The 25,097-nt window shown below is 43.6% G+C and overlaps 1 protein-coding gene across 3 annotated transcripts in view; it reads right to left on the reverse strand.

Annotated features, from left to right (window-relative positions):
- The window catches only part of SLC25A20 (solute carrier family 25 member 20), a 37,055-nt gene extending 12,259 nt beyond the window's left edge, over positions 1-24,796 (reverse strand). Inside the window, exons 1-4 of one of the 3 annotated variants that reach the window (XM_087430959.1) lie at positions 24,603-24,793; positions 17,340-17,432; positions 13,573-13,700; positions 10,537-10,627 (exon numbers count right to left, since the gene is read on the reverse strand). In XM_087430959.1, the coding sequence (XP_087287085.1) occupies positions 10,537-10,627; positions 13,573-13,700; positions 17,340-17,432; positions 24,603-24,707 (417 nt within the window). In that variant the 5' untranslated portion in view covers positions 24,708-24,793. Of the gene's footprint in view, positions 1-10,536; positions 10,628-13,572; positions 13,701-17,339; positions 17,433-24,602 lie in introns of all 3 variants that reach the window. The other 2 variants (XM_087430960.1, XM_004419668.2) reach the window with 2 other exon arrangements.
- Positions 24,797-25,097: the final 301 nt, after the last annotated feature.

The raw sequence follows: 25,097 nt of genomic DNA on the forward strand, positions 1-25,097 counted from the left end.
TTGCTGAGGAAGATTGGCCCTCGGCTAACATCTGTGCCCATCTTCCTCTACTTTATATGGGATGCCACCACAGCATGGCTTGATAAGCAGTGCGTAGGTCGACGCCCGGGATCAGAACCTGCAAACCCCAGGCCACCGAAGAAGCAGAAGGGGTGAACTTAACCACTACACCACCAGGCCAGCCCCAAGAGAAGTTTGTATTTTTAAGGTGAAAAATATAAGCATGTTTATGCTTTTATTGCTGATGAGAACAATCCAGTGAAGAGCAAAAACTGATGTTGAAGGAGAGAGAGAGAAGAACTGTTGAAGTGAGGTCTGTGGATGGGTACACAATTGGGGGGGGAGGTCAAGCAGAAGTATGGGCCATCCTTGGTGGAAATAAGCTGGGCAGCCATGGCTGTAGCAGCAGGTGCTGGTGGGTGGGTGGAGGCGGCAGAGGGCATCTAGTGAAGTCCTCTTCTGGTGGTTTTTCTCAATGAACTGGGAAGCCAGGTCATCTACTGAGACGGTGGGGATTTGAGAGGAGAGATACAAAGTAGTCACCCAGCAGAACGGAGGAGTCTGAGAGAAGAGTATGGCTAGAGAATGTCTCATCTAGGAGCAGAAAAGACCTTCAGTCATAAAAGAGAAGGAAGAAGCCATGAGCGAAAAGATTGATGGTCAAGGCTACTGAAAACGAACATCTCCTTAGTCAAAATCACTATACAGACTTCTGCTTCCAGAAGTACTTTTCCCTATTCCTCCTGCTAAGTACAACAAAAACCTTAGATGTTATTTTTAAAACAAACATAAGAAGACTCTGAAAGTTTGGAGAGAAGAAGACAGATTGGCTAGGGATCTTGGGTGTTGAAGAATGACATGTGGTGAGTTCCTTGGATTTTCTTTTTGATACATCTCAGACTTGGAGCTGAAGATGGTGGCAATCCAGGAATGACAACAGGCACAGACAAAAAGAAGCCCCAACAAAAGTCCACAATCTCTAAGCAAAGGACCAGGAAAGGGACAGCCTAGAAAGATAGAAAACTTTTAGACGATAAACACTCTACTCTAGCTAAACACCATAGAAAAAACTGTGGCCTCAGCCCCATCCATGCCAGTAAAGACCCAGTGGAGAGCCTAGACTCCTACCCTTGCAGGGCTGTAATGACACACCCAACATGCTGCCAGGGTAGAGTCAGAAAAGGCCAAGTAGGGGGGCCGGCCCGGTGGCGCAAGCGGTTAAGTGCACGCGCTCCGCTGCGGCGGCCCGGGGTTCGCTGGTTCAGATCCCGGGCGCGCACCGACGCACTGCTTGGCAGGCCATGCTGTGGCGGCGTCCCATATAAAGTGGAGGAAGATGGGCACAGATGTTAGCCCAGGGCCGTCTTTCTCAGCAAAAAAAGAGGAGGATTGGCGGATGTTAGCACAGGGCTGATCTCCTCACAAAAAAAAAAAAAAAAAAAAAGAAAAGGCCAAGTAGGGAAGTAGGACTTTCATCTCTGATAGCCAGTAACCAGTGCCCACCTATCCTGTGGTGTCACTGGAAACACTGGAACTCCCACACCCACCCAGCGGTAAAAAGAAGTGCCCCATCCTCAGGTGTCAACAGAGACTGAGTGAGGAACCTAGACTTCTACCTCCACCTGGCAGTAACAAGGGAGCCTCCCTCCCTTCCCTGCTGGAGTGGTGTCAGAGAAAGCCAGCTAAAACAGAAAGTTTAAATAAGATCCAGAGTCTCCACATAATACACAAATATCCAGGTTTCCATTGAAAATCACTCATCACACCCCAAACCAGGAAGATCTCAAACTGAAAGAAAAAAGACAAGCAAGAGATGCCAACACCAAGATGACAGAGATGTCAGAATCATCTGACAAAGATTTTTACAGAAGCCATGGTAAAAATCCTTTAATGAGCAATTATAAATATGCTTGAAACAGATGATAAAATAGAAAGCCACAGCAAAGAAAGTCTCAGCACAGAAATATAAAAAGTCTCTTCTATGTCTTAGAAGGTGTAAGAAAGAATCAAACGGAAATTTTAGAATTGAAAAATATAACTGAAATAAAAAGCCCAGTGGATGGCTTACTCAACAGAAGAATAGAGGGAATAGAGAAAAAAAATCAGTGAACTAGAATATAGAAAAATGGAAAATATCCAATCTGAACAACTGAAAGAAAACAGACTGAAATGAATTGAACAGAACCTCGAGGACCTGTTGGACTATAACAAAAAATCTAATATTTGTGTCCTAGGAGTCCCAGAAGGAGAGGAGAAAAGAGGGAGGGACTGAAAAGGTACTCAAAGAAAAAATTGCTGAAAACTTCCCATATTTGGCAAAACATAAACATATAGATTCAAGAAGCTGAATGAACATTAAACAGAATAAACCCAAATAAATCCATGCAAAGGCACATCACAAATGAACTTCTGAAAACTAAAGACAAAGAAAAAAACCTTAAGAGCAGCCAGAGAAAAATGCCATTTTACCTACAGGACAAAAACAATTAGAATGATAGCAGAAACCAGGGAGGGTAAAAGGAAGTAGCATAGGATCTTTCAGGTGCTGAAAGAAAAGAACTGTCCACCCAGAATCCTATGTCCAGAGAAAATATTCTTCAGGAATAAAGGGGAAATCAGGCATTCTTAGATGAAGGAAAACTAAGAGAATTTGTCACCAACTGATCTATCCCAAAAGAATGGCTAAAAGAAGTTCTCTAAACAGAAAGGAAACAATAAAAGAAGGAGCCCTGAAACATCAAGAAAGAAGAAAGAACACAGTAAGCAAAAATATGGTATATTATATAATGATAATATAAAAGACATTACATATAGTGATAAAAGGGCCAATCCACCAAGAAGATATAGCAATCCTAACGTGTATGCATGAAACAAAAAAGCTGCAAACTATGTGAAGCACAACTGATAGAACTGAAAGGAGAAACAGACAGACCCACAATTACAGTTGGAGATTTCAAATCCCTCTATCAACAATTGGTAGAACTAGACAGAAAATCAGCAAGGATAGAGAAGAACTCAACAATACCATCAACCAACAGGATCTAATCAACATTCATAGAACACTCTACCAAACAACAGAAGAATACACATTCTTTTCAAGTGCGCCTGGAAAACAGACCAAGACAGACCATATCCAGGGCCACAAAACAAACCTCAAGAAATTTAAAAGAATTTAAATCATGTTCTCATTTAAATCAGAGTTATGTTCTTTGATCACAATAAAATCAAACTAGAAATTAATAATCTCCAACACCTGGAAACTAAACAACATTCTTCTAAATAATTCATGGGTCAAAAAGGAAGTTGGAAAACACCCTGAACTGACTGAAAATGAAAATATAAAACGTTGAAGTTCATGGGGTACAGCTAAAGCAGTGCTGAGAGGAAGCTTTATAGCACTGACTGCATACATTAGAATAGGAAAAGCCTCAAATCAATAATCTAAGCTCTCACCTCAAAAGAAAAGAAAACTCGGGCCGGCCCTGTGGCTTAGCAGTTAGGTGTGCGCACTCTGTTGCTGGCAGACCGGGTTCGGATCCCGGGCGCGCACTGACGCACCACTTCTCCGGCCATGCTGAGGCCGAGTCCCACATACAGCAATTAGAAGGATGTGCAACTATGACATACAACTATCTACTGGGGCTTTGGGGGGAAAAATAAATAAATTAAAAAATAATAATAATAAAATAAAATAAAAAAAAAGAAAAGAAAACTAAACCCAAAGCACGCAAAAACGGAAGGAAATAGGGGCTGGCCCCATGGCTTAGTGGTTAAGTGCACGTGCTCCGCTACTGGCGGCTCGGGTTCGGATCCTGGGCATGCACTGACGCCACCGCTTCTCCAGCCATGCTGAGGCCGCGTCCCACATACAGCAACTAGAAGGATATGCAACTATGACATACAACTATCTACTGGGGCTTTGGGGAAAAAAAAGGAGGAGGATTGGCAATAGATGTTAGCTCAGAGCTGGTCTTCCTCAGCAAAAAAAAGAGGAGGATTAACACGGATGTTAGCTCAGGGCTGACCTTCCTCACCAAAAAAAAAAAAAAAAAGGAAGGAAATAATAAAAACACAAGCAAAAACCAATGAAATTGAAAACAGAAAAACAATAGAGAAAATCAATGAAACAAAGAGCTATTTTTTTGAAAAGATCAATAAAGTTGATAAACCTCTGGTGAGGCTGACAGAGAAAAAAAAAAGTTACAAATTACTAATACCAGGAACAAAACAGAAGATATTACCACAGACCCTGCAGACATCAAAAGGATAACAAGGAAATACTACAAACACTCTAGACACACAAATCAGACAACTTAGATCAAAAAACAAAAACACAAACTACCAGAATTTTCCCAATATGAAATAAGCAATTTGAATAGCCCTGTGACTATTAAGAAAATTGAATTCATAATTTTAAAACTCCTCCCAAAAAATCTCCAAGCCTAGATGGTTTCACCGTAAAATTCTACCAAACATTTAAAGAAGAATTAACACCAATTCTACACAATCTGTCTCTGAAAACAGGGAGGAGGGAACACTTGCCGATTCATTTTATGGAGCTAGTATTATCCTGATATCAAAATCAAAGACAGTACAGAAAAAAAAAAAAAGACAGACTAATATCTCTCATGACCATAGATGCAAAAATCCTTAACAAAATATAAGCAAATAGAATTCAGCAATATATAAAAAGTATTATACACCATGACCAAGTTGGGGGGTTTGTTGCAGCAATGCAAGCTTAGTTCAACGTTCAAAAATCAATCAATGTAATCCACCATATTAAAAAGTTAAATTCACATGATCATATATCAATCAATGCAGAAAAAGTATTTGACAAAAGTCAATACCCATTCACAATAAAACTTCCAGAAAAAGGGGGAACAGGGGCCGGCCTGGTGGTGTAGTGGTTAGGTTCGCACACTCTGCTTCAGCGGCCCAGGGTTTGCAGGTTCGGATCCTGGGTATGGACCTACACACTGCTCATCAAGCCATGCTGTGGCGGTGTCCCACATATAAAATAGAGGAGGACTGGCACAGATGTTAGCTCAGGGCCAATCTCCCTCACCAAAAAAAAAAGAGGAACAGAAGGTAACTTCCTTAACTTGATAAAGAGCATCTACATGGGCCGGCCCCGTGGCGTAGTGGTTAAGTGCATGCGCTCCACTGCTGGCGGCCCAGGGTTCGGATCCCAGGTGTGCACCAACGCACTGCTTGTCAGGCCACGCTGTGGCAGCGTCCCACATAAAGTGGAGGAAGATGGGCATGGACGTTAGCTCAGGGCCAGTCTTCCTCAGCAAAAAGAGGAGGATTGGGGGGCTGGCCTGGTGGCGCAAGTGGTTTAAGTGCGCGCCCTCAGCTGCGGCAGCCCAGGGTTCCCTGGTTCGGATCCCTGGCGTGCATCGATGCGCTGCTTGTCAGGCCATGCTGTGGCGGCGTCCCACATAAAGTGGAGGAAGATGGGCACGGATGTTAGCCCAGGGCCAGTCTTCCTCAGCAAAAAGAAGAGGATTGGCAGATGTTAGCTCAGGGCTGATCTTCCTCACAAAAAAAAAAGTTTAAAAAAAAAAAAAAAAAGAGGAGGATTGGCATGGATGTTAGCTCAGGGCTGATCTTCCTCACAAAAAAAAAAGTTTAAAAAAAAAAAAGAAGGATTGGCATGGATGTTAGCTCAGGGCTGATCTTCCTCACAAAAAAAAAAAAAAATCTACAAAAAACCCTACATTTAACATTATATTTAACAGTGAAATGGTGAATACTTTCGCATAAGATTGGGAACAAGGCAAAATGTCCACTCTCACTACTCTTATTCGACATAGTACTGGAAGTTCTAGCCAGTGAAATAAGGAAATAAAAGGCAAATAGAGGGGTTGGCCTCGTGGCCTAGCAGTTAAGTGCACGCGCTCCACTGCTGGCGGCCTGGGTTTGGATCCCGGGCGCACATTGAGGCACCGCTTGTCAAGCCATGCTGTGGTGGCGTCCCATATAAAGTGGAGAAAGATGGGCATGGATATTAGCCCAGGGCCAGTCTTCCCCAGCAAAAAGAGGAGGATTGGCATGGATGTTAGCTCAGGGCTGATCTTCCTCACCAAAAAAAAAAAAAAAAAAAAGGCAAACAGATCAGAAATGAAGAAATAAAACTGACCCTATTTGCAAATTACATGATTGTCTATGTAGGAAATCCCAAGGAATCTTAAAAAAAAAAAAAAAAAATCCTAGAATTAATAAGGAAGTCCAGGAAGGTGAGAGGATGCAAGTTTACCATACAAAAATCAACTGTATTTCTATAAACTATCAGTGAACATGTAGACAAAGTTAAAATTACAATATCATTCACAATGCCATTTTACAAGGTCAAAGAGAGAAGCACTTAAGTGTAAATAAAGAAAACATGGACAAGGCTTAATGCTGAAAACTATACAATGATGATGAAAGAAATTAAAGTTCTAAATAAATGGAGAAACATACTATATCCATGGATTGGAAGACTCAAAATAGTAAGTGTCAATTCTGCCCAAATTGACCTATAGGTTTAACATAATTCCTATCAATATCTCAGCAAGGGGAGGCTGGCCCTGTGGCATAGTGGTTAAGTTCGGCATGCTCTGCTTCAGGGCCTGGGGTTCACGGGTTCAGATCCCAGGCATGGACATACACCACTCGTTAGCCATGCTGTGGCGGTGACCCACATATCAAGTAGGGGAAATTGGCACAGATGTTAGCTCAGAGCTAATCTTCTGTAAGCAAAAAAAAAAAAAAAAAGAGGAAGATTGGCAACATATGTTAGCTCAGGGCAAATCTTCCTCAGCAAAAAAAGAAAAAAATCTTAGCAAGATTTATCTCATTTTCTAAATTATCCTAAAATTTACATGGAAATACAAAGGAATTAGAATAGCTAGAACATTTTTTTAAAAAGAATAAAGTGGGAGGGATCAGTCTACTCAATTTCAAGACTTAGTATATGGCTATACTAACCAAGATTGTGTAGCGTTAGTAGAGGGATAGACATATAGATAAATGGAAAAAAACAGAGAACCCAGAAATAGACCCACACAAATATGCCCAACTGATTTCTAACAAAAGTGCAAACACAATTCAGTGGAAGAAAGATAAGTCTTTTCAACAAATGGTACTGGTGCAATTAGACATCCATAGGCGAAAGAAAAAAAAAGAACTCTGACCTAATTCTCATACATTATACAAAAATTAACTCAAAATGGGGTCACATACTTAAATATAAAACATAAAACTATAAATACAGTAAAACTTTTAGAAAAAAATAGGAAAAAAATCTTCAGGATGTTGGGCTAGGTAAAGAGTTCTTAGACCCAACGCCCTAAACACTGAAGGCCCAATCCCTAAAAGAAAAATTAATAAACTGGACTTCATCAAAACTAACAGTGTTTGTGCAAAAGATTCTGTTAAGAGGATGAAAAAATAACTATAGACTGGTAGAAAATATTTTCAAACCACATATCTGACAAAGCACTAGTATCTAGAATAAAAAACTCTCAAAATTCAACAGTAAAAAAACAAATAATCCTATTAGAAAATAGGCAAAAGACATGAACAGACATTTCACCAGACAGGATATACAGATAGCAAATAAGCACATGAAAAAAAGTTCAACATCTTCAGCTATTAGGGAAATACAAGTTAAAACGAGATATCATTACATACCTATCAGAATGGCTAAAATTAAAAATAGTGACAACACCAAATGTTGATAAGGATACAGAGAAACTGAATCATTCATACATTGCTGGTGGGAATGTAAAATGGTATAGCTACTCTAAAAAACATTTTGGCAGTTTCTTTAAAAACTAAACAGGCAACTATCATATGACTCAGCAATTGTACTCCTGGGCATTTATCCCAGAGAAATGAAGACTTATTTTCTCAGAAAAATATCTGTGCATGAATGTTTATAGTATCTTTATTCATAACAGCCAAAAACTGGAAACAACCCCGATGTCTTTCAATGGATGAAAAGTTAAACATATTGTGGTACATCCACACTGCGGACTACTAAAAAGGAATGCACTATTCATACATGCAATAATCTAAATGAATCCCCAGAAAATTATGTTGAGTTTAAAAAGCCAATCTGAAAAGTTTACATACTGTAGGATTCCATTTATATAACATTCTTGAAGTTTCAAAATTATAGAAATGGAGTACAGATTAGTGTTTGCTTGGATAATTAATGACCCAGAGGGGAGAAAGGGAAGTGAATGTGGCTGTAAAAGGCTACAGGAGGAATCCTTGGCATGACCGAAATGTTCTGTATTTTGACTGTATCAATGTCAATATCCTGGTTGTGACATTGTACTATAGTTTTACAAGATGTTACCACTGTGAGAAAACTGGGTAAAGGGTACAAGGGATCTCTCTGTGTTATTTCTTTTTTTTTAATTTTAATTTAATTTTATTTTTTTTTGCCCCAAAGCCCCAGTAGATAGTTGTATGTCATAGTTGCACAGCATTCTAGTTGCTGTATGTGGGACGCGGCCTCATCGTGGCCGGAGAAGCGGTGCGTCGGCGTGCGCCTGGGATTGGGACCCGGGCCGCCAGCAGCGGAGCGCGCACACTTAACCGCCAAGCCACGGGCGGCCCATCTGTGTTCTTTCTTTATTTTTTTTCCTTTGTATTATTTCTCACAACCGCATGTGAACCCCTAATTATCTCAAAATTAAAAGTTTAATAAAAAAATACACAAAATTAAATGACAAATGCAAACCATGAGAAAGACTTGCCACATATGATAAGTAAGTAATAAGCTTAACATGTCCAAAGCTTTTATAAATCAATTAAAAAAAAAGCAAAGAACACAAACAGGCATTTCGCAAAGGAAAAATACAAGCAACTAATATTCATCAAAATAATTAACCTCACCAACAATTAAAAGCATGAATGGGCCGGCCCGGTGGCGCAAGAGGTTAAGTGCGCGTGCTCCGCTGCGGCGGCCCGGGATGGGTTCGCCGGTTCAGATCGCGGGCGCGCACCGTCGCACTGCTTGTCGAGCCATGCTGTGGCGGCATCCCACATAAAGTAGAGGAAGATGGGCACGGATGGTAGCTCAGGGCCAGTCTTCCTCGGAAAAAAAAAAAAAAGAGGAGGATTGGCATCAGATGTTACCTCAGGGCTGATCTTCCTCACAAAAAAAAATTTTTTTAAATAAATAAATAAAAAATAAAAGCATGAAAAATTAAAACAATGTAGTTTTTTTACCCATCAGACTGGCAGAGACTGTAAATTAGATGCTGCAGAGTCTGCTGGGAAGTGGGGCTCTTGTGTATTATTGAAAGGAATAGAAAGTGACAGGCCTTTATAGGAGGGCCATTTGGTAATATGTGTTAAAAACCTTAAAAAGTATATCCCTTTAAACATACTAATTCCAAGTCTAGACATTTATCCTAAGAAAATAATCAGGTACATATGCAAAAGCTTATTTACAAAGATCTTCCCTATGACGTATAATTTGCCATGCCCCCAGATAAGGGATTATTGGGTAAATGACAGCCATGTAATGAAATAAGATGCAGAAAATTATGTTTCAGAAAAATAATGACAGAGAAAAATATTATGATATATCAAGGGAAAAAAGTTGGTTATAAAAAACTATTATAATATGTGATCCCAATTTTATTTCAAAAGATAACATTTCTTAATATACACATTTACCAAAAAGACTAGAAGAATTCAGAAACAAAGCATAACATCAGTTACCTCACTGGGGTGGTATCATAAGTAATAAATATATTTTTTCTTTGTGCTTCTCTGTATTATCAAAATTTTCTAGCAAGAATTTGTAAGTTACTTCAGCAATTAGAAGAAAAAAGCAATAACGTTTCTTTTTTAAAAGGAGGCCTGGGGCCTGCCCGGTGGCCTAGCGGTTAAGTTTGGGGTGCTCCGCTTTGGCAGCACGGGTTCAGTTCCCAGGGGCAGACCTACACCGTTCTTCAGTGGCCACGCAGTGGCTGTGACCCACATACAAAATAGAGGAAGACTGGCCACAGATGTTAGCTCAGGACAAATATTCTTCAGCAAAAATTAAAAAAAAAAAAAAAATCAATCAATCAATCAATCAATCAACAAAGGAGGCCTGTGTGGTAAGGCGAGCAGCCAGTTCACATTCTCAGCCTGAAAACAAGCCAGGCACTCTAAGGGCACTGCACATTTGGGCAATTGGTAGAGACATAAGATGTTGGACAGGAGCAGTGTCCCTTCCATCTCTGATGAGACATGACTCACCTTTCGAAGTTCCTGAAGTAGCTACTAATAAGGGTGGATCAGTCTGGGCTGACACGTCACAGCTGTGACATTTTGGTTGGTTTGTTATACTGTCCTGGTTCTTGACTCTACTACGATTGCTTCCCTGTTCCTGAAAAACTTGAAAGTGTTTTGCACACCTGACCTGAAGCCTTTATGAAGGGTGAAAGGACATAAACATCCACACAAAATTGTATACTGAATGGAGAAAGCTGGCCACCTCCCCTCCAGATCACATCCCCCCATCCAAGATCACATCCTTACCTGTAACAAGCACTTGATCCGTTCTCCAGGGGTCATGATTCCCGTGGTGAATACACCAGATAACATCCCAGCTGCAAATATTTGGGGGTAGCTGTATTGAAAACAAAAACCAGACGCAAGAACCTGTGACTAACCACCCAGCACAGAGGTGATCCCAGCAAAGAGGATGACTTTGTAAGAAAAAATAATTACTTGAACTGGACAGGAGCCAAGCACAAATAAATCATTTTGCACAAAAGCCAAGTTCTAGGTGTATTCTGATGTCAAATTTCCTAGGGCAGGGGTCTCGGTGCCAAGAGAAATAGGAGCTTGGTCATGTGGCACACTTGCACACTCAGATGGCCTCACCCATGGGAGAAGCTTTATAGTAAGACACAGTTTCCTCCCCTGGGCCTGCCATTCACAGTGACTCTGGGCAAGTTTCCAGGCCTCTCTGAGTCTTGATTCCCCATCTATAAAATTCAGAGTTATTCTGGAAAAAGCCTCTCCCCTAGGATCTGGATCTCAGTCAACCCCAGTTCCCTTCCAATCTCACCTCTTCTGGATCACCAAGGGCCTGAGAACATTTTAAGCCAAGATTCAAGCAGGACAGCATCGAAGCCAGAGGGAATGGCTGTGGCTACCTCCACAAGCTGAGGGACAGCCAGGCCAGTTGCAAAGAATGTGCTGTAAAATGCTGAGAAAGACCCAGACAGGGATGGTGCTCAGATAGGCATGATGAGTCCATGGTCCCCCAGAGGCCAGAGATATGCATCCTCACCCTGGCCCCCACAGAATGAGCCACACCGAGTATTTGGAGGAGTCTGAGGCTCCTAGCATCTATAGTCCACAACTGTGCCACCTCTGGCTTCTCCTTTTCTTTCTGGGATTAGCAATACCAGGGTGGTCTGAAGGCAATGGAGCACAAAACTACAATTAGCATTTCAATCGAGTCCCCACAATTTAGGAAACGTTTCCAAAAAACTTCACTTACTTGCCTGAGTCTCAGGCTCCTCCAGAGCCCACAACTCTGACAGCTGAGCCTTCAGGCTGGTCCCACCCAACAAGGAGCCCAAGATGTGGAGAACAGATATCAAACGGGGATAGGGAGACATCCACTGCAGGTCTTTCCCTCTAGGCAGGGCACCAGTCTCAACAGCCCAGTTTTTGCCATGCACTTACTTCAGGCAGGGCTCACACATCTACCTCTGTCATGCAAGCCCAGCACACAGGCTGACTGTTGAACAGTCAAGAGACTTGCTTTCATGCATGGCCTCCTTCACTGTCTCAGTTCACACTGCTGTCCCCAAGAGGAAACCTCAGCAACTAAACTTCCCCTCATGAGACCAACATGCTCTGTTCTTCCCAAGATGCCCAGACCCTAGGCCACGCACACCTCCATTTCTTGAGACTGGGGACTTTCCTGTGAATGGGGTCTCTGTGTGTGCACAGGGTACCATGTAGACATCCTACGACTGCCTGGCCCATTCTGCCACCCTCCACCCCACCCCAGGGAGGTATCTGCTGGACCTTCCTGGGCTTCCACCCCAACGCTCTGGTAACGCTCCTTTCCATACTATCCCCAAATACCACTGCAGGGAGGGGAACATGGCAGGGCTGACATTCAGGATTTAGAACATGGCAGGATTATGGGGGTGGGGTCCTGAGTGTTTCAATCTTTGCTCAAGCAGGAAAGGTGTTTCTCTGAGTGTTGATGTGATCATACAGGGAACAAACCACAGGCCAAAGTACTAGCAGTGACCCCCACTGGGGATTCTCGTGCACGGCCCTGGTACAGCTGTGAGCTGGCACATGTGCTAAAAGACCAGGTGTTCAGGGCTGGCCCGGTGGCACAAGTGGTTAAGTGCATGCACTCCGCTGCGGCGGCCGGGGGTTCGCCAGTTTGGATCCCGGGCATGCACCAACGCACCGCTTGGCAAGCCATGCTGTGGCGGCGTCCCATATAAAGTGGAGGAAGATGGGCACGGATGTTAGCCCAGGGCCAGTCTTCCTCAGCAAAAGAAGAGGAGGATTGGCAGATGTTACCACAGGGCTGACCTCCTCAAAAAAAAAAAAAAAAAGACCAGGTGTTCAGAGAGGACATGTGTCCACGGGACATTCAGACTACCAACAGTCAAATGGGTTCAGAGGGACCCCCCACATACACCCACATTTGGGGCCACCTGTGATTGTATATAGAATCTGGGCACATTCAGAGGGTCACAAGGACTCTAGAAATAGAGTTTCACATTACAAGCATCTCTACTACACATAGACCACTACTCAGCCTGTTGTAGCCTAAAGTAGTGACAGAAAACAACTGCATGGCATCCTGGGCTTCCTCCCTTGAGCTCCTGGAGCCCAAGCCTGGCCAGCCTCTGTGCTGCCTGCAGCCCCTCCCAGGAGTTGTCACCTTGCACAGCTCAGACTGAGGGTACCTTGTCATTCCACTCCGAATTCCCTTGCATCCCAAGAAGCCTGTCTGTTTTCATTAACTACTTTGTAATTTCTGAGCTATAATTCTGACTCATCTGCCTCTTCATACCCAAATCCAACTTTTTAAAGTTTATTAAAAAGAAATACACTAATTTATTTCACTTTAATAGAGAAACCAATACGTGAAATAATTATAATCATGTTATAAAAATGAAGTAAAACAAAAGTTGGAACCTCCCTTTCCCAATCAGGTGATGGACAACAGGGTGCTGCTATCATTACTAAAGCACCAGGTACTGCTCACGCATTTTACACACATTTTAGCATTCAAACTTCCCAACAGCCCTGTGGGGTTGGTATTACTAATATCCCCAGTAAGTGATACTACCTCACAGAAGAAATTATGACAACCTGGTAAGGGGGTGGGGAGGGCTTTTCCGAAACCTTTTGGTTCACAGGGCAAAGGAAACTAAAGTACCTCCCTCATGCGGAGCTCCCAGAAGCCAGCCTCAGGAGACCCAGGAGGACAGCCATTGCCTGTCTGCCAAGGTTTTTTCCTTTAACTCATGTCACACCACCAGGCAGAACAGCATCAAGTGCTCCAGGCCTGTAAGTACTCACCTGAGCACATCCTCTGGGCATTTCTGTTGCAGTTTCTTCCCCAAGCCAAACCCAAAGAAGCACACAGCAAACATGGGGGTGACCCCAATGATGGGGGCAGCCATGCCCCGATATAGCCCTGTGATGCCCTGCAAGGAATCACATAAGCAGAAGCTGTTTACAGACACTACCACCCTTTTACACTGCTGAAACAGGGAAGCAGTGTATTCTCTAACCTGTGGCTTCCTTCCTTCACCTCTCCTCCAAGTGAGGAGAGCTTTTAAATAGAAGAAAACCCCCACATCTATCAGAAATAGTTGTCCTCTTATACACTGCTGAAAAAAATAGAAACAGCTTCCATTCTGGAAAGCAATCCAGCAATATGTAGCATACCCTTCCATCACAAAATTCTCTGACTAGAAATTTATTCTAAGGAAATACTCAGAGATGTAAAAAAAACAATGACATCAAGCATTTACAAGGTACCAAAATTTTTGAATGAACCTAAAGCTCCCAAATAGGATATTAATGAGACAGCTTATGGAAATTCCATAAATGGACTATCACACAGGCATAAAATCACATTGTAACATGAAAAGAGACTACTAAGTGAAAAAAAAGCAGACTACAAAACAGGATATACAATGTGATCTGACTTCCTTGGGGTGAGATTACAGGTAGTTAAAAAATTGTGTATTTTCCAAGTATTAAGACATGGAGTTTTTATTGTAAGAAATAATAGTAAGACTGCACATCAATTTTCACCAGTACAGTTTGATAACGAAAAAAACTACGTAGTAGCCAACAAATGGACAGTCAGATATCTCAACCAAACAAGGTTAGTAAACCAAGGAAGAGGAATATTCAGCCTAAAAGAGGTGAAGGGGATTTCCAGGGTGGTATTTGGTACAGCAGGCCTGGGAAGAAGCCAGTCCACATGGGACTACAAGGATGAAGGACTCCAGGAGGGATGTTTCCAAGAAAAACAAAGCAAAACAACACACATTGGAACAACAGATTATAACTATTTAGGCAGTGTGGAAAACCAAACAGAAAGGTATTCTACAGAGCATTTAGCGTACAGGATGACAGAGACAGAGATTCAAAGAAAAACAAGCAAAAGAAACTAATGCAATTATTAACCCAATCTCAAGAAAAACAAAAAGTTGCACAAGAAATGAAATGTAGTGCCAGCCTGGTGGCTTAGTGGTTAATTGCGCGTGCTCCGCTACTGGCCACCTGGGGTTCAGATCCCGGGCGCACACCGGTGCACTGCTTCTCCAGCCATGCTGTATGTCCCACATACAGCAACTAGCAGGATGTGCAACTATGACATACAACTATCTACTGGGGTTTTGGGGAAAAAAAGGAGGAAGATTGGCAATAGATGTTAGCTCAGAGCCGGTCTTCCTCAGCAAAAAGAAGAGGATTAGCACGGATGTTAGCTCAGGGCTGATCTTCCTCACAAAAAAAAAAAAAAGAAATGAAATGTACATCATAGTACATTGTTTGGTTAACAGAAAAAACACACATAAAGTTGTAACAATGAAAACAGTGAATTGGATTAAACCACAAAGTGTGATAAAATCATATGGGCAAGGCAGAAAGGGAATAGGGAACGTAAGAGTTAAAATCGTCTACCACAAATAGGTAGCTAAAACACATCAACAATGTATAAAATACAGTAGAATATGTGTATTATGTAGTTATAGAAACAGCATAAACAACTGAAAGAGCTGAAAGTAGTTGCCTCTGGAGAATGGGGTGGAGTGGGAGTGTGAAGATCACTTTGTTACTTTGTTACAAGCCTTTCAGCAACAAACTAAGTGCTTGTATCACTTGACTACAAAATGGAATAATTTAAATAACAAATACAAAAAATGTTAAAGTTGCTCCTTACAGAGAGTGGCAGGAGAAACAGGGTGGGGCTGCACACTGGGAGGGTCCACAGACCCAGGATGGAGAACCTGCCTCACTGCAGACCATGGGCATTCACAATCAATCTTCTTTCCAGAACCAAAGGGGCAAACTGTACTGGTCAGCACTCCTCCTGGATCCTGCAAAGGTCTAACACTGCTACAGGCTGCAAGCAGACTCACTGAGGACAAAGTGCAGAGGCAGTAAACAGGAAAGGGTGAATGGGACAGAGAAGTTTCTGAGGAGGATCTATGAAAGTGGCGTGTGATAAAGTCCTTCCAAAGCCCCTCCCACAGCTCCCCACCTGGGCTGAGAAGGATGCCCAGGTCCTGAGGGGCCAAGTTCAAGCTCTTGACAACTCCTCTAGCATTCCTCCCACCGTGCTGGCCTGCTTGCTTCCATGCAGCACAACTAAGATCTCCGCCTGGCAGCTCCAGAAAGCAGAGCACTCAGTCTGGCACAGCAAAAACCACTGAGAGGCACATATATGGACTAAGGAAGCCTATTCAACTCTGTAGAGAGTTGGGTTTATACAAGCTATTCACCCCAGGCCCCCAGCACCCAGCACACTGCCCAGCTGCTGAACAGGTGCTCAATAACGTTTGCTGGCCAAGAGGCATGTAAACCTGCCTCTCTGCCTCTGTAAGAGCAGAGGACTCTGAGCAGCTCTGAAACCTAAAGCTGTCATCAGACACTGATCAGACTCCTCCCTGGGCACCACAGACAAAAGAAGGAGCACCTTACAAAAGAAAAGCCACCATCTCACGCATGGGTAGTTGGGTAGGCTCCACCTCAAAATCTTCCTCCCACACCTGGGTCCTGCAGGAACCCTGGGAAAAACTTATTCCCCAAGGCTGAGTCCATCACTTACCAGCATCCCCTCTTTATCTGGGTGACACCTGCTTCTCAGTTTCTGTATATTTAATAAAGACTATATATTTAATAGAGTACTTATTCATATGAGAGTTATATTTTAGGAAGCAAAGGAAAAGTTCTCAACAAGGATTTTTACATATGTGCTAATGAACTAAGTAATAAATATCACTAGTAATTGAAAATTTTTAAAAATCCATGTTTTCACTCTAAGAAATATCTGAAAAATTATTACGTAATTCAATGATACCAAACCAATTTAGTGTCCTTGTTAGTGGTTTGAAGACTCCACTGTTCCTCAGACTGGCTGACTTTTCCTCCCGATTTTATGTGAATTTCTTTCTTTCTTTTTTTTTTTGTGAGGAAGATCAGCCCTAAGCTAACATCCATGCTAATCCTCCTCTTTTTGCTGAGGAAGATCAGCTCTGAGCTAACATCTATGGCCAACCCTCCTCCTTTTTTTTCCCCAAAGCCCCAGTAGATAGTTGTATATCGTAGTTGCGCATCCTTCTACTTGCTGTATGTGGGACGCGGCCGTGGCATGGCTGGAGAAGCGGTGCGTCGGTGTGCGCCCGGGATCCGAACCTGGGCCGCCAGTAGCGGAGCGCGTGCACTTAACCGCTAAGCCACGGGGCCGGCCCTATGTGAACTTCTGACACTGATCCCTGTGGAACTGACCGATCCAGATATGCATTTTCTTCCATTTCATGTCTCCAATTATTCCTTAAATAATTCCCTGTGGTCTAAATTCTGCCTTCCAAAACAGAACCATTTTATTCGCTTCAGTCACCTGTATAAAACAGTAGCTGGAACTATCAAAGACTCCAGAGTGATGACAACAGGAGGGCATAGGATGGCACAGTGAGAGAGCTGCAGCTGTGGGCTGGACCTCCAGCAGAACTACACAAAGTCACCCTATCCCCACGGAGGAGTAACAGCCCAACCTTATGAATGTGTTCCTCTGAGTAAGAGGAATGCCCAGCACCGAGATACCATACCTCTCTAATAAGAGTCTTCCGGAAACAGTCAAAGGTCCCAGAATACATGGGCGGCTGTCCAGGCAAACTCGGGGGCTGTGTCTGCAGTCGGACCTGAAACCAGAAGTTAAAATACAGTCATCTCCCAGAATCAGAACTACCTGTCAGTAGCAATGGCCCAACTGTCTGCCAAACTCTGAAGAGAGAAAGCTGCACCCGTGTACATGTCTTCAGCATTCACTTACCCTGCTGGATTCAGACTTCTCTTCCTCTAATTTACTCAAACCCTGCACTCACAAGTCATTAGTAGCATGCTTTCAGAGAGAGGGACAGTTCCTCTGATTTCCTCATCCACTTACTTTCATCATTTATTTCTTATCTAATGGATCCCAGAATGACCCAACAGGATAGGTATTCCTAGTTTACAGACGAGGAGACTGAGTTTAGTGAGTTCAAGTGACGTGCCAGTAACTAGACCTGGCTGATGCAAAGGTCCAGCTCTAGCCACCACCCCACTCTCATTTGTAGTGGCATGTTGATGGTTACATAAGGTGCTCAACAAAGGCATTTTGGACTGAGGTGGATTTAAACCTACTTTTCTTGGTCCTCATCCTTCTCAATCTTTTGGTGTATCCAATGCTTCAAACTCTCTCTCTCTCTTTTTTTTTTTTTGTGGAGGAAGATTCACCCTCAGCTAACATCCAATGCCAATGTTCCTCTTTTTGTATGTGGGCCACCACCACAGCACAGCCACTGACAGATGTGCAGTTTAGGTCTGCACCTGGGAATCAAACCCGGGCCACCGAAGCAGAGCGTGCCAAACTTAACCACTAGGCCACTGGGGCTGGCCCTGTCTCTCTCTCTAAACCTCCCTTCTCAGTACTTCCTCCTTTGTTTCCTTTTCTACTCCAGTCATTCTCCAAGGCTTAGCACCCTACTCATGTGGTCCACTATCCCTTTCAGAAAACTCAAATTCCAAGGCTTCAGTTTCTGCTCAGTGATGACTATCACTCCGTCATCTCCAGACGTCTCTCTCCACCTTTAAGGCTACATTCCCAACTGCCTGGAGAAGTTCTCCCTACTAAAATCATCTCTGGAATCTCACCCTCCTGATGAATGTCCCATTTGTACCAGAGCCACCTAGCTGCCATCTTTCTCAGAATTTGAAACTCTAGTATTACCTCTAACTACTTCCTGTTGCTGTTCCTGCTCTTATCACATGAGTGCCAAGTCTGTTGGAGCGGTCTTTGAAGATGCTACCGGAATCCTAACTACTTCCTCTCTAAGTCTCCTCCTAGGCCAAGTCCCCATCCATCCTTACCCAGTGTGGTGGTTTTCAATTATGTCCACTAATTCTTTGACACTTTTCCCCTTCAAAAGGTAAATCCTAATTCTACCCCCTTGAATGTGGGCCTGACTCAGTGATTCACTTCTATTGAATAGAATGCAGTGGTATTGATGCTATGTGAGTTCCAAGGCCAGGGGATAAAAAGGTTAGCTTCTGCCTGTCTCCATCTCAGGTTATTTGCTTTGGGAGAAGTCAGCTACCGTGTCATGAGGACACTCAAGCAGCTTAGAGAGGCCACATGTGGAGGAAAGAAAGCCTCTTGACAACAGCCAGCACCAACTTGCCAGCATGGAATAAACCACATGGAATTATTCCTTCAGACGAGTGCAGTCCCAGCCAAAATTTTGGGGGGGGGGGGGTGTCTTTGGTCCAGTATTTTTTTTAACAGCTTTGTTAAGGAATAATTCATGTACCATAAAATTCACCCACTTAAAGTATACAACTCAGGGGCCGGCCCAGTGGCGCAAGCAGTTAAGTGCGTGTGCTCCTCTGCGGTGGACCGGGGTTCACAGGTTCGTATCCCAGGTGCACACCGAAGCATCGCTTGGCAAGCCATGCTGTGGCGGCGTCCCATATAAAGTGGAGGAAGATGGGCATGGATGTTAGCCCAGGGCCAGTCTTCCTCAGCAAAAAAAAAAGAGGAGGATTGGCCGATGTTAGCTCAGGGCCAATCTTCCTCGTACAAAAAAATAATAATAAAGTATACAACTCAATGATTTTTAGCATATTCACAGAGTTGTGCAATCTTCATAACAATCAATTTTAGAACATTTTCGTCACCCCAAAAAGAAACATCACACCCATTACTCTAGTCACTCCCCATTCTCCTCTCCTCTCAGCCCCTGGCAATCATTAATCCATTTTCTGTCTCTATGGATTTGCCTATTCTGTATATTTCATATAAATGAAATCATACAATATGATAACACCCGGCTTCTTTTACTTAGCATAATGTCAAAGTCCATCTATGTTGTAGAATGTATCAGTCCTTCATTCCTCTTTATTGGTGAATAATATTCTATCATATAAATATATCGTTATGTTTATCTGTTCATCAGATAATGGATATTTGCATTTTTTCCACTTTTTGATTATGAATAATGGTGCTATAAACATTTGTATATAGGTTTCTATGTGGCTATATATTTTCTTTTTTAAAGATTTTATTTATTCATTTTTTTCCCCCCAAAGCCCCAGTAGATAGTTGTATGTCATAGGTTCACATCCTTCTAGTTGCTGTACGTGGGACTCGGCCTCGCGTTGGACGGAGAAGTGGTGCCTCGGGGCACGCCCGGGATCCGAACCCGGGCCGCCAGCATCAGAGCGCGCGCACTTAACCGCTAAGCCACGGAGCCGGCCCATATATATATTTTCAATTCTTTGGGATATTGCATTGGTCAGGATTCTCCAGGAGAACAGAAACAATAAGACATGGAATGAATATATATATATACGCCAGCCCTGGTGGTCTAGTGGTTAAGATTCGGTGCTCTCATCGCTGTGGCCAGGGTTCATTTCCCCATCAGGGAATCACATCACCTGTCTGTTGGTTGTCATACTGTGGCAGCTGTGTGTTGCTGTGATGCTGAAAGCTATGCCACCAGTATTTCAAATATCAGCAGGGTCACTCACAGTGGACAGGTTTCAACGGAACTTCCAGACTAAGATAGACTAGGAAGAATGACCTGGCCACCCACTTCCAAAAATACTGGCCATGAAAACTCTACGAATAGCAGTGGAGTATTGTCTGATATAGCTCCGGAAGATGAGGATGGTGCAAAAAGACTGGGCAGGGTTCTGCTCTGCAGTACACAAGGTCACTAGGAGTTGGAATCGACTCAATCCGCTAATGTTTACACATATATATGTATATAAATGTTTACATATATATAGTATATAAAATAAGGAATTGGCTCACACAATTATGGAGGCAAGCAAACCCCAAGATCTGCAGTCAGCAAGCTGGAGACTCAGGAGAACCAATGGTAGAGTTCCAGTTCAAGTCTGAAGATCTGAGAACCAGCAGAGCTGATGGCATAAGTTACAGTTCAAAAGTCGGCAGGCTAGAGACTCAACAAGAGCCAATGTTTCAGTTTGAGTCCAAAAGTCCCAGCTCAGTCAGTCAGACAAAAGGAGTTCTCCCTTACTCCCTTTTGTTCTATTCAGGCCTTCAACTGATTGGATGACGGCCACCCACATTAGAGAGGGCAATCTACTTTACTTAGTCTACCAATTCAAATGCTAATCTCATCCAAAAACACCCTCACAGATACATCCAGAATGTCTGATCAATATTTGGGCACCTCATGGCCAGGTCAAGTTGACACATAAAATTAACCAGCACAGGTATATACCTAGGAGAATTGCTGGGTCATGTGTTAAACTACGTTTAACCTTTTGAGGATCTGCCAGACTGTTTTCCAAAGAGGCTACACCATTTTACATTCCCACCAGCAGTGTATGAGGATTCTAATTTCTCCACATTCTTGCCAACATTTGTTATTATCTGTCTTTTTGATTGTAGCCATCATACTGGGTGTGAGGTGGTATCTCATTGTGATTTTGATTTGCATGTCCATGATGGATAATAATGTCAAACATTTTTCATGTGCTTATTGGCCATTTGCATATCATCTTTGGAGAAATGTCTATTCAGATCCTTTGCCTATTTTTTTCCTTCTCAATTTTTTTTATTGTGTTAAAATACACATAAAATTTACCATCTTAACCATTTTTAAGAGTACAGTGATATTAAATATATTCACATTGTTTTGCAACCATGACCATCAACCACCCTCATAATTCTTTTCATCTTGTAAATCTGAAACCGTATACCCATTAAACAATAACTCTCCATTCCCACCTACATCCAGCCTCTGGCAACCACCATTCTACTTGTCGTCTCTATGATTTTGACTATTCTAAGTATCTCATATAAGTGGGATCATACAGTATTTGTCTTTTTGTGACTTATTTCACTTAGCATAATGTTTTCAAGATCCATACATGTTGTAGCAAGTGTCAAAATTTCCTTCTTTTTAAGGCTGAATAATATTCCATTGTATGTATATACCACATTTTGCTTATCCATTCATCCACTGGTGGACACTTGGGTTGCTTCCATATTTTTAGCTACTGCGAATAATGCTGCTAAGAAGATGGGTGTATAAGCATCTCTTCGAGACCCTGCTTTCAATTCTTCTGGTCATTTACCCAGAAGTGGAACTGCTGGATCATATGGTGATTCTATTTTTAATTTTTTGAGAAACCACCATACTGTTTTCCACAGTGGCTGTACAATTTTACAGTCCCAATCACAGTGCACAAGGGTTCCAATGTCTCCACGTCCTTGAGAACACTAGTTATTTTCTGTTTTATTGATAATAGCTATCCTAATGGGTATGAGGTGGTATCTCATTGTAGTTTTTATTTCCATTTGCCTAATGATTAGTGATGTTGAACATTTTTTCATGTGTTTATTGGCCATTTGTATATCTTCTTTGCAGAAATGTCTATTTAAGTCCTTTGCTCATTTCTTAATTGGATTATTGTCTTTATTATTGAGTTGTAAGAGTTCTTTACATATTCTGGATCCCAGCCAACATCTGCAACCTCACAAGAAACCCTGAGCCAGACTACCCACCTAAGCTGCTCCCAAAATTCTGCCTCACAAAGACTGGGAGAGTTAATGAATGTTGTTGTTTTAAGAACTAAGTTTTGGAGTAAGTTGTTACACTGCAATAGATAACTGATACACTCAGTTACTTTTGCAGTCTTTTTCCTGGCTGCTTTTCCTGCTCAGAGTTCGGCTTCCAAATCTTTCTCAGGTTGCTATCATACTAAACTCTCTAAAACACCATTTTCACCCTGCTGTTCCTTTACTTCTTTAGAATCTCTCATTCTTGTATTTGTTAGGGCCTTACATGCCATGCTAAGGAAATGAATCACTCTCTAGGCAATGGAGGTAACGTGCAAGTCTGAGGAGTTTATAGGACACAACAGTAGAAATGTCCAGAGCCTCCCACCGCTTTACATCCAAAATCCCTTATACTGGCCTTCAGATCCTCAATGGTCAGGTACAACCTCCCTCAGTTAGTAGGGAGAGAGAAATGGAGCAAAACTTCTGACTGATATCTTTTTTGTGATTTTGTATAAATCTCAAACTTGTCTCATCATCACATCAGCCATCCAGGCCAGCAAGAACATTAAAGTCCTCCATGGCTGGTCTTATCTTGTGTGGTCTCCCACCGAGACTCCCACTACCAAGCCTATATCTTCCTTCACTCCTGCCCTCTCCACTCCTGGTCTCCCTACTTCTCCAGTCAGAACTCAGCCAGCCCTTCGCCACCTGCCATAGAGCCTTTCCAGGCTCCCACTCAGAAGTGCCACAGCTCTTGCTTTCTCAGACCACAGCTAGTCACCTTGGATCTCCGAAAGCACCTCTAGTCCAGGCTTTGATTGGAGTCCATCTGGCTCTCTGAGGTCAAAAGGACAGCAGTCAGCAATTCGTGGTTTTGGTTTAAGCTAAAAAGAGGCTTTCTGGCTGTTGAAAATGCCAGTGAGCATTTCCAGTCATTTACACTTCAGTACAGAGGCCATTGGGCCTCCCTAGGAGTGACATCTCATAGGGAGGAAGGGCAAGAGGATACAGAGTTAGAAGCAACATTTGTATAAGGCAGCAAATAAGGGTTTAAAAGTTTTTTCTTTAGAGAGGCCTCAGATGCTTGGAACTAACAAGCTCTCTGCCTACATGGATCAAGAGCAAGAAGAGAGACAAGACAATTCTTCTCCCTTACTAGACAGTGCTGCTTAGAATGACCACTGTCTGAGAAGCACTAACACACACATTTACCATCAGCTGAATAAACATCTGATTTGTTTCACAGTGCCCCAACCAGTCCGGTTGCTTTAATCCTGGTCTTGGCATAGAATGACCCTGGCTCTTCTCCTAGGTTAAAGGTAGCAAAGAGCTTGCTGCCCAAACCTGTCAAGAGTAAGTGTCCCTAAAGCTATTTCCCTGTGGAGGAAACCCCATCTGACATTCTAATAAGCACTCTACACAGGTTTCCCGCTCTATAAGACTCATGTCTACTCCCCACAGGCCCACCCTAGCCATGATCTGTCAATTTCCTCCAACTGTGTGTCCAGAAATAAGGTTAGAAAACTTGGATGAAGGTTTGAATGCTAAGTCACAGGGCATGGACTTTGGTCTCCAACAAGACAGTGCTGAAAGTGTTGCAGTGGAAAGAGTCGAGGCCTGATGTGAGGAAGACCAGGGAACAAGCCCTAATGAGTTTCCTCCTTTCTAGAGCCTCAGTGTGACCATGGCTTCCTCACCCGGGAGTTGTGAGGATCAGCCTGGCCCTGGGCAAAGTTGGTCACTTGCTCTCCTTGGAAGGGGCTCAGTCTCTGAGGACATCATTGCTTCCCACAGGAGGCCACTCAGGGTAATGTGGGGTGACAGGCTAAAGATGGCCAAGCTCCCCTCTGGGGCGGGAAAGGAGCGAAGAGATGGTGACAAGGCACTCTGGCACCAGAGGAATGTGTCAAAAGACATCTCTAGAATAATCCAGCCTCTGTCTTGAGCTTTCTTCCTGAGGCGGGCTTTACAGGTGACCTGTTTCAATCTTGCTGATACTGTTAAGGTTTGCTGAAATCAGAGCTTTGGGGAGGCACTTTTTCTTTCCCATCCCCAAAGAAGTGGTGCAAGGCCAGGAGAGGCTGCCGGACAGAGAACTTTTGCGCGGTCCGGCTCTTTGGGACGCGAGGAACAGCTTCCTCCGACCCCCGAAAGGGGCGAAAGGGCGATTCGCTCGATTTTTCTGGGAAGCTCCGACCCGCCCCCTTCTGTCCGAGCCCACGTCTCGACGCAGACCCTGCTTTCCGCGCCTCGCCCGGGCCTCCTCCCTCCAGCCCACGCCCCAGCCCCCTCGCACCTTGACTGTGTCCAGCGGGTGTCCTACGAACACCAGGCACATGCCGCCAAAGCCGCCGGCCAGTAGGTTCTTGAGCGGGCTGATGGGCTTCGCCCGGTCTACCATGGCTCGTCCGTCCGTCAACGTGCCTGTCGGTTCCCAGCCCGCCCCGCTCCACCGCCCCAGACGCAGCGCCGGCGCCGCCGACCTTTCACCCACTTTCATGTGGGCGGGGCATGAGCCCAGGGCAGGTCGGGAGGAGGGCCTAGACTGCCTGGCCCGGCTTCCGCCATGGGCAGCTGCTTCCGGCGGAGGACCCGCCCTCATGGGCGTGGCTTGAGGGAGAGGGGCTGGCCGTGACACTGTCTGGGAGTTGTTTGGAAGGGCTGGCAGGTGGGCTCGCTCTTCCAGGAAGTCGTCCTGGATTTGAGTGTTTCCTCCTCTGGGCTCCCATTGCTCCACTCACTCCGCAGAAGTCGATTGCGCTCTGCTGTGTGCCAGGCGCCCTTCTAGAGC

This window comes from Ceratotherium simum, chromosome 5 (assembly GCF_057802395.1).
Source record: "Ceratotherium simum simum isolate JZ-2026a chromosome 5, ASM5780239v1, whole genome shotgun sequence".
NCBI lineage: Eukaryota > Metazoa > Chordata > Mammalia > Perissodactyla > Rhinocerotidae > Ceratotherium > Ceratotherium simum.